Source organism: Glycine max, chromosome 19 (assembly GCF_000004515.6).
Source record: "Glycine max cultivar Williams 82 chromosome 19, Glycine_max_v4.0, whole genome shotgun sequence".
In the NCBI taxonomy this organism is placed as follows: Eukaryota; Viridiplantae; Streptophyta; class Magnoliopsida; order Fabales; family Fabaceae; genus Glycine; species Glycine max.
The window spans coordinates 36,984,951-36,994,762 of record NC_038255.2 but is presented as its reverse complement, the minus strand read 5'-3'; the positions used below and the strand labels follow the sequence as shown (position 1 = coordinate 36,994,762).

Below are 9,812 nucleotides of genomic sequence, written 5' to 3'. Positions count from 1 at the left end.
AATATGCATAAAATTGTAAGCAACATCATTTTGTAAATTAATAGAGTAAAGACCATCATGTAGTTCACCAAAACCAACAATTTCATATTTATTTGATAAAGTAAAACCAGAATCCAAGAAATTAAAATAAAATCCCAAAGGTGCAGGTCTTGAAACTGAAATCAATTTCTTACAAACACTTGGAACATAAAAATTATTTTCTAAATGCAAAATAAAAAACCATTGTTTAAAACTTAATTGCACGTCCCAACGGCCTCTACGTGTGAGCTCACCTTACTTCCTAAATAGATGAATTGCTCATTTCCCACTAGCCTCCTAAGGTTTTTCATACCCTGCAAGGTATTAGAAACATGGATTGTAGAACCAGGATCAATCCACCATGTGTTATAATTAACATTAACAGTATTAGATTCATAACATACAAAAGCAAATAGACTACCTTTCTTTTCGAGCCAATTCTTAAACTTTGGGCAGTCTTTCTTCATGTGTCCCTTCTTCTTGTAGAAGAAACACTTTGACTCCTTCTTTACCACTGGTTGAGCAAGAATCCTTCCCTTGTGATTAACTTGATTCCTCTTGTGCTTTTCAAAGGTAGTCAAGTTCACCCTTTTGTCCTCTTCCATTAGTAACATTTCCTTCTCTTGAACACACATGATCTTAAAGGAGGCATAATGGTGAGGCAGAGTGCACAAAATGTAATGTACCAGGAAAGAATATGACATGGTAACCTCCAAGGCTTTCAGTTGAACCACTATATCCCTTATGCACATGATGTGATCATGCATTCCTTTTATTCTTGTGAGCTTCGTAGATGAGAACTACATTATAAGGGTTGGACGATAGAACCCCGGATACAAACAAAAATGTTGGTCTTTATGAAAGTCATAGAAAGGCGATTATACCTATCCCACTTTTCATAAAGATCAACTGCAACTAGAGTGTTGGTCTCAGTAATAGCTAATGGTTTTTCCTTCCTTATAGTATAATCAATGTCCATCCATCCCAAATGAAGAAGAACTCTCTCTTTCCAAACCTTATAATTGTCATCCTTTAACTTAGGAATGCCACATTTGATATCAGAAAAATTCACAGATTTGGAAACTACATAGTTAAAAAATACATGTTTATCATCACAATTTGAGAGTAAATAAATGTCATGTTTCACCAATGCAAACACGTCCTAATTCATGAATCCAGCAACAACAAAAATTGCATGTAGGTTAAAGTTTTACTCAATTAGACTCATTTAATAACCTTTTGACAAAACTATCAAATTATGTTTCTTTCCTTAATTCTTGTGGGTAGATTAAGAAATATAATCTAACATTTCATTATAATTAATCATACAAATATAATAAAATTCTTGTGGGTATATTTCATCACATTACATATGATTAATTGCAATTAATGTTTCTAATATGGTTATAAAATTTAAATATAATTCTAATAAATTAAAGATATTATGGCTACTCTCTAATTTGTTAAAATTATATTCACCACTAAACATTAAATCTTATAAAGACCAAAATATTTACATTAACATCCTTAATAATGCAAACAAAATAAATAATAATGCATAAACATAATTTTGCCACTAGGAATCAAACTAATGTCAAGAATGGGAAAACACATTAGTCGTTGTGCTAGACTCATTTTGATGCTTATTGACTGCATAGTACGATATATATCCTAATGCACGTTTCATTAATTAAGCACACAAAACAGTAGACAAGGCCTACGTTCTGGTTATCTTCAACCTCCAGTCAGGTCATTCTAACCCGATTGAGACCCACGAATCCGATTTAAAAAACTTAATATTTTCTCAACATTTTTCACCCAAAAAACAACGTGTTAAAACACATAAAGGTTAGAAAAACGTTTTGCATTCAATTTCTAAATTTAGTTTGAATTAAAAGTCTTAAAAACATAAAGCCCATATTCTGAAAATATCAAACTAAGCAAGGCAGAGGCATAAACATTGCTCTAATACCAAATGAAAGACTAAAGGCAATCCAAACATGTCAAAAACCAAATAAACACATTCAGATCGAACTAAAAGTGGAAGCGTTATCAGTAGACTTGGGCAAATGGGTTCAGACCCACGGGCTACCCACAAAACTGGCAGCCTGCACGGTATACAGTCCTCATTTTTTTTGCCCATTTAAAAAGTAGGCATTTTAGCCTACCCCGCATAACTTGCGGGTTAAACAGGTTTTACCAGCGGGTCCCGTGGGTATTTTAATCTCTATTAAAAAAAATAAGGTGTATGGTTTAGCAAAAAATGGTGGTGTTTTAGCAAAACTAAAACCTCTAACCTAAGGCACAACTCTATTTCACACAGACACTAAACTAAACCTAAATCCCTTTGGCGCACTCACCTCACCACTCATACAGCCACCTCCACCATGCACTCATCTCTCCTCGCGCAGCCACTGGCCAGTAGCCAATTACCATGAGGGTGCTGCCACGACTCCTCTCTCTCGCACTCAGACTCCTCCTCTCCTCTCCTCACGTTGCACCACGTGCCACCATGGCTCCTCCGCACGACAACAGTCTCCATCGCACTGCCTTCTCTTTTTTTTTTTGGTGAATGCAAGCTTCCACAGGTTATGCGTGGTGGGGACGGATTCAATAAAAACAAACCCATTTAGAAAGTGGGCTTCGTGGGTAACGAGTTTGGCGGGTGCGGGTTTACTCGCATTTCCACCTCTAGTTATCAGATTGAAAACTAACCTCTAGCCATTGCGAAGCTCGCCCGTACTTAGACCCATTTGGTTTTAGCTTTTCTAAATCTTCATTGACTCAACAATGTGGTGTTTCTGTTTTTGAAGGACCAGTCAGTAGGCTTGTTGAAACAGTGAGCAAAATGTCTTACTTAGAACTCTACCCATCATGGAGTTCAAAACGTGGAGATATATGTGGGGACCATAAAATCTCATAATGTTAACATTGATATAGGTTTGAATACAAGTTGAAAAATGGACCCGGTAGGGTAACAACCTTCATATAACTATTTCCAATCACTTAAATGAAAGATAGAAAAATAGTCCTTAAATATCAGTAATTGTCAACATCTAATATATTGGTAACCGCCAACAATGATATGTATGGAAAAAATAGTTAATATATTTACAAATTAAAAAAAATCCTATAAAAAAGGACAAACAATTTTTTAAAAATATTCTTATAATTAAAGACGGATAAAATAATAAATTACATAATGGCATAGACAGACACAGTAGAGAAATCATTGGATAGAGGGAACAATCCAACTATAACTGCCAGTAAATTTTTCGGAGAAGTGCAGAAAAAAGAAAAGTTATATAAATCAGTGTTTTTACGCAATTTTCATTAGTTTGACATTTTTAGTTTGAACTTCAGTTGAGTTGCTTAGTTTAAGTTTTATTAATTTTAAAAACCATTAACCTCAAATCGACATGTGGGACAGCTCGTAAACATGTTCTGAAACATGTTTAGCTTGCATTTATAATACGTCATCATCGATTAGGCCAGACTTAATTTTAATATTTGATGGACATGACGACAAAGATGTCATTAATACTGCAAAATAAAATATAATACAATAAATTTACAAAATAATATAAATAAAACTAGACACATTTATAAAAACATTATTAAATATATATAAATAAATTTGTAATAAATAACACAATATATACATTTGAATTTTTATATTTCAATAACAAAATATATTATACAAATAATTAATTTTGAATATATTCTGCAGATAAATTAAAATACATGTAAAGACAAATTTAAATAAATAACAGAATATATTTATTTCATAACAAAATATATTATATAAATAATAAAATTGAAACATATTCTACAAATAATTTCAAATACATATACGCAAACAAATTAAAATAATTAACATAATATATTCTACAATTAACAAAAAATAATTAAATCAAATATGGACTAACAAATAAATTAAAATACAGACAAATATTGAAATACAAAAATTAATTTAAACAATATATATTCAAAAATAATAATAATAATGTACAACGTACCATATATTTAATAGCGTAAATTACCTAAAACAAATAATATTAACCTACAAACTAAAACTAACACTATCCTATCATATATATATATATATATATATATATATATATATATAATTGTACTATCTATATATAACATACAAAATTATAATACTAAGAAGGCAAAATTTACGTATGTGAAATATCTAATATTACAATTATTTATTTACGTGAAAGTGCTTACTATTATAAAAACTAAAAATTTACGTGTGTCTAAAATTTACAAATATATACCTAAAGCTAATATTAACTTGTGCCTAATATTACTACAGCTAATATCCTAACCTTGGAATATCTATTAATACATAAAAATTAAGAACAAAATACCTATTAATACTAATTAACCTAAGTTTAGAATACCGATTAATACTAACAGAATATATAAATCTTATTTACGTGTGCCTAAAAAAAACTACAAATTTAGGTGTGTCTAAAAAAACTACAAATTTACGTGTGCTTAAAATTTACAAATATATACCTAAAGCTAATATTAACTTGTGCCTAATATTACTACAGCTAATATTACGTGTGTCTGACTAAAATATCATACATATATATATATATATCACACATATAATATCTAAGAATATATACAACAACCAAATAATATTTTCATACTAACTAACCAAATAATATTTTCATATTAACTAACCTAACCTTGAAATATCTATTAATACATAAAAATTAAGAACAGAATATCTACTAATACTAACTAACCTAAGCTTAGAATACCTATTAATACTAACAGAATATATAAATCTTATTTACTAAAATCACTTACCAGGAATTATGAAAGACAAAGGCCACACACGAAACTTCAAGGAAGCACAGGAACCACACACTGAAGGAGAAAAGGAGCAGCTCAGCAACTACAACTTGGGGAGGAGAAGTGTAGATAAATTACGTTGATGGAGCTTTTTTTTATAGGAGAAAACGTAAAGGAAGTAACAGTCAAAACCCTCTGCATTTTCACGTTCAAAAGACACTGCAACCCTACTCCATGAAACACTGCAAAAGCACTGTGAATGCTGAAGCTGTCTCGCCCATGAAACCCTACTCCATGAAGCTGTCTTCACGTGACTCCATGTCAGACTCGCCATCACCAATGGCGGTACCATGTTCACGTGGCGTGTCTTGCCAATGGGAGCAGCGAGAAAGCGTCCATGTCAGTTGTCTCGCCATTGACAATGGCGGCACCCTCCAGGTCAGCATGCTTCTCGCCATTGACAATGGCGGCACTCATATCTTGTCATTGCTTCCAACGACATCCCTTCAAAAACAGACCCCCTTTGTAAATACTTTGAAAAAGGACCTTGTTTGGTAAATAGTTTATAAAAGGGTCCCTCTGTGATAAATTTGCCTCAAACATGATTCAGTTAGACAATTGGATCCAAATAACCGAACCAAATCAAGAGCTATATCATCGGATTAGGACGAGTTGACTGGATTTGCGGATCGACTCATGTTCACTTGCACCCTTATAAGTATTTATGAATAACAAATCTCATATATACAAAGCACATGCAGACAAAACCCGTTATTTATTCACGTAGAACATGTTTGATTTCATAATTTAAATGTGATTGTTTACATTTATTAATTTAAAATTAATAATTATAATTTTCACATCTCGTATGAAATTTTTATCTTCTCAACGTACTACCAAACTCGGTAATCTCAAATTAAATATGAAATTTACATATGTGAAAGCAAATATCACTTGAAAAGACCCTTGTTTGGGACCTAATTAAACATCAAGGGCATCTTCAATCAAGCAACTAACATGCATTGTTAGAGCAATATTTTAAAGTGTTAGAAAGAGAATGTCACTTTATACAAGAAATATTATCAACACTCAACAATTGACCACACTGTTTCATATTTTATTATCCACCTTAACTTTAATTTAATAGTAATTTTTGGAGAAACCAACCGTTACCTCATGCTTTCACTTGTTTCACACTGCTTTGACGCACAAGGAACGATTTTTCAAGATATTGATTTCCCCCCTCTTAAAGTAGAGACTACACGCACACTGCATCCAGTTTCCATATTGATTTTAATTGAATGATATAATCAAGCACCGATTTCGATAGAGACCACACTCAATCCGCTTTGCCATAATGATAACATAATCAACCAACATGCAGCAGAACAACTCAATGCATAAGAAATAAAAAGCCAATTCAACATCTATGTTATCTCCAAAGGAAAATAACTGCAGCCAATGTGAAAAACATTACATAAAATTGCCCTATGATCTCCCCCTTCCCCTGAAACCACCACCCCTAGGAGGACCACCTCTCCCACCCCTTGGACCGCCCCTTCCACGAAAACCACCGCCTCCACGGCCACCTCTACCTCCACCACGACCTCCTCCACCTCCACCTCTACCAGCTGATTGTCCCCTGCATTAAGAACCAACCAATTATGTTTAACTGGAAAGACTCCCAACCATTTTAATACCATTCAAAGCCACCAAAAATCAACAATTTGTTGGCAAAGATGTTTAAACATTTAACAACCATAGTAATTTTTTTTATTTCTAAAGCATATTATTTTGATATAAACAAGTTGCACACAAAGATTCAACTGCATATAAAACATAATTAAAACAAGTATAAGGGAAATAACATAAAACAAAATTCAAGATATTTAGGGACAGTGCCAGCTGTAAAAATAATAGCAAATCTAATATCTAATATATGTACACAGAAAAGATCAGGAACAGAATTTCAGCTTTGATCATTTATCAAACATAATTGTCCCCTTCTTTTTTTAGGATATAAGGAACCACCAACCAAAAACCATTGTCAAAAGAAGTAGCATTTTGTTTAATGCTTGTCAACAATACTATTTAATAAATCACTTTGATAGAAACTGAGATCTAGAATTCAAAAATGAATCCTTTAAGCAAAATATATATCACAAGAGACTACACCAAGGCAGTCATATTCACTTTCAACATTGTAGCTGCACAAGCAACCTTGCTCTACTTATTATAGAAACATAACATGCTTACAACAACGAAAAACAGCCTTTTGCACAACGGCTAACATAAGTACACAGAAGAACATTGTTAAGGCATGCACAGCAGACACAAACACTGAACAGTTCCAACATTCTTGATTAAGTTAAAACAATAATGTGGCATGCTTAGTAAACATGGTTGGATGTAAAAGTTCAATGTAGCCATCAGCCAAAAATCTTTCAGATTCATCAAAAACAAGGAAGGACATGAAAATCAAACAAAAAAAATGCAAGGACAATAAAAAACATAAATAGAAATAAGGAAAATTAATTGGCCACGAATTAATATTAACCCATATCCATCTTCATCAACTACTTTTCTGTGAGCAAACTAATTGCATAATATTTAAACAAGTTAGTTTATGGCAATGAAATGCAAAGAGACCATACTTGGGTTGTGGAAGAAATCTTGCAAGAGGCAACAGTTTCCTTGGATCAATATAAAACTTGTCGCCAGATGAATAAGAAGTAGCAACAATCCCTTCCATCATCTTAATTGAGAAGTACTGCATGTTCACAAACAAAGCACCAAATAACATCAAAACTCAGTTCCATAACAGACCAAGAAAACAGAAGCAACCAACATGTTAAAACAAACAAAAAAAATGAGAAACCCACAGCTTCATTGATGGGACCAAATATTTCATCAACTTTTCCAATCTGAGTCATGTTTTTCAGATATATAGGAGCATTGAAAAAGGGAACTTTCTCATTTGTAAGCTTTGTCACTGCGTCTCCCTCGCATGCATGCATAAATGATGACACCTCTGCAAACACCAAATCAACAAACCCCATTAAAACACACATCATTAAAAGAATAAACATAACACAAAAAAAGAATCTTTTTTTTTAACTAAGCTTAGATAAAGTTATGTTATTTCCTCACAAATTATCAAAACCCAGAAACCAAATAATGGCATTAGCAACAAACACCACAAAGCACATTTTTTTTCAATCTTCAAACACTGTTCGTGAAATACCCAACAGAGAACATAGAAATTGAAACGTTTCTTAAGTCCCAGAGCGGAAGAAGAATCAACCTACGACTTCGGAGGGTGGTCCTTCGTCGCGAAATCCGCCGCCGCGACCAAAACCACCTCCTCCGCGACCAAAACCACCTCCGCCGCGACCAAAACCACCTCTGCCGCGACCGCCACCGTCGCGGCCACCTCTGAATCCACCGTCGCGGCCACCTCTGAATCCACCGCCGCGTCCACCGCCTCTCGGGGGTCTCATTGTTTGGTAATCAGAGAATGCTCCTACAATGGATGGCCAATGCAGCGATTGGAGGGGGGGGGGGGGGGGGGGGGGGGGTTAGGGTTTTGGAGCAACGCAACGGGAAATAGGGTTTTGAAGGGAAATGAATGCTTTCGTTTTTGGGCCGTTACTGGGCATTTTGGGACCGAATGGCACACATAGAAGGAAATTACTTCCTGCACGTTGATTTTGCTAAACGCACCTCCTGATTTATAAGGCAAATTTACTGTAGGGGGTTGCTTTTGAAAATTATTTACGGAACAGGGTCTCTTTTAAAACAAATTGCAAGGGGGGTCTCTTCTGGACGTGGGTGCCGCCATTGACACTGGCGGGAAGCTTGAACCGCCAACGACAATGGCGGGATAGGGGGTGCCGCCATTCGTAGCAGCGGGACAGGCTGACTAGGAGAGAGGGGGAGAGAGGGGGTACCGCCAGCAGCAATGGCGGGACAGGCTGAGTAGGAGAGAGGCGAGGGTACCGCCATTGGTGCTGGCGGGATTGCCACGTGTCCCGCCATTGGAGCTGGCGGGATAGGCTTCTTGATATGATGGGACTGAAGCATGGGAAGCGTGATGATTGAAGCCTGCACCTAGGGTTCACATGCTATCTCTGAAATTTTTTTTTGATGCTAGGGCTAGAGTTCTACTTCACATGCATGCACCCAGTTGTTGCTTTAGAGGAGACTAGGGCACTGTATTGCATATGAAATCAGAAATCACAGAGCTAGGCATGTAAGGCATGTAGGAGGTGACTTCCATACAGACTTACTTTAATAATGGTGTATAAATTTACATTGTAGATAGCTTTTTGCTTTCTTTAAATAGAGCAAACTTGCAATCACCACACTCAACACTTTAGAAATTTGAGACTGAAGAGAGTATTGTGAAAGAGGAAGAAAGAGTTTCTTTGAAGTTTGATTCTATAGTAAGGATGTTTTATATTTATTTAAATAAAGTTTTCTTTCATTTTGTTTATTTATCATGTAAAAATTATTTATTTTGAAGTAACAAATATTATGGTTAGAATGAAATTTGAAACTCAAATTTAAGTGTATTAATTTTGTAAATTACATTTTAAATTTAAAAATTATTAGTAGTAATTATTTGTAAGCCTTTTTGTTAATGGTTTTTGCGTCTGAAGTATTATTTGACATATAATTTAATTTAAGACAAAAAATAATTACATGCTATTTCTTAAGTATTTTGTGGTTTGTTCTCAGTACGAAGTTTCATTTTACTTATAATAAAATTTAGTATAAGTTAACAAAAAGAAATTGTAATTTTAATTATAAAAACAATAAGAAAAATATTACCAATTTTAAAAGTCTCGTTATTTAAATTTACTAACATAAAAACTAGCATGGGAATAACAATTTTCCGTTACTATATTTATTAGTAATTTATTGATTTTTAATAATCTTAAAAGAAGTTTACTTGGATTTTTAGATTATTTTAT

The 9,812-nt window shown here is 33.9% G+C and overlaps 2 protein-coding genes across 2 annotated transcripts; both read right to left on the bottom strand.

The window, feature by feature from the left end:
• Positions 1-239: 239 nt before the first annotated feature.
• Positions 240-1,229, bottom strand: LOC106797261 (uncharacterized). Its single transcript, XM_041012480.1, has 2 exons — positions 440-1,229; positions 240-332 (listed from the first exon to the last, which is right to left on the bottom strand). The coding sequence occupies exons 1-2, from the start codon at positions 783-785 to the stop codon at positions 316-318; spliced, it is 363 nt and encodes a 120-aa protein (XP_040868414.1). The 5' UTR covers positions 786-1,229; the 3' UTR covers positions 240-315.
• A 4,986-nt stretch (positions 1,230-6,215) lies between these two features.
• On the bottom strand, positions 6,216-8,461 carry LOC100788981 (putative H/ACA ribonucleoprotein complex subunit 1-like protein 1). Its single transcript, XM_003553962.5, has 4 exons — positions 8,141-8,461; positions 7,719-7,867; positions 7,491-7,606; positions 6,216-6,478 (listed from the first exon to the last, which is right to left on the bottom strand). Exons 1-4 carry the CDS (start codon positions 8,334-8,336, stop codon positions 6,325-6,327), a joined length of 615 nt encoding a protein of 204 aa, XP_003554010.1. The 5' UTR covers positions 8,337-8,461; the 3' UTR covers positions 6,216-6,324.
• Between the last annotated feature and the right edge of the window lie 1,351 nt (positions 8,462-9,812).

Bases quoted from the DNA above. Each gene is read 5' to 3' on its own strand.
- LOC106797261 (XM_041012480.1), bottom strand. From the start codon at position 785: ATGCATGATCACATCATGTGCATAAGGGATATAGTGGTTCAACTGAAA.
- LOC100788981 (XM_003553962.5), bottom strand. From the start codon at position 8,336: ATGAGACCCCCGAGAGGCGGTGGACGCGGCGGTGGATTCAGAGGTGGC. The intron at 7,607-7,718 runs GTGGGTTTCTCA...GTGAACATGCAG, and splicing joins TTGGTCCCATCAATGAAGCT to TACTTCTCAATTAAGATGAT. The intron at 6,479-7,490 runs GTATGGTCTCTT...TTCTTAATGCAG, and splicing joins AGATTTCTTCCACAACCCAA to GGGACAATCAGCTGGTAGAG.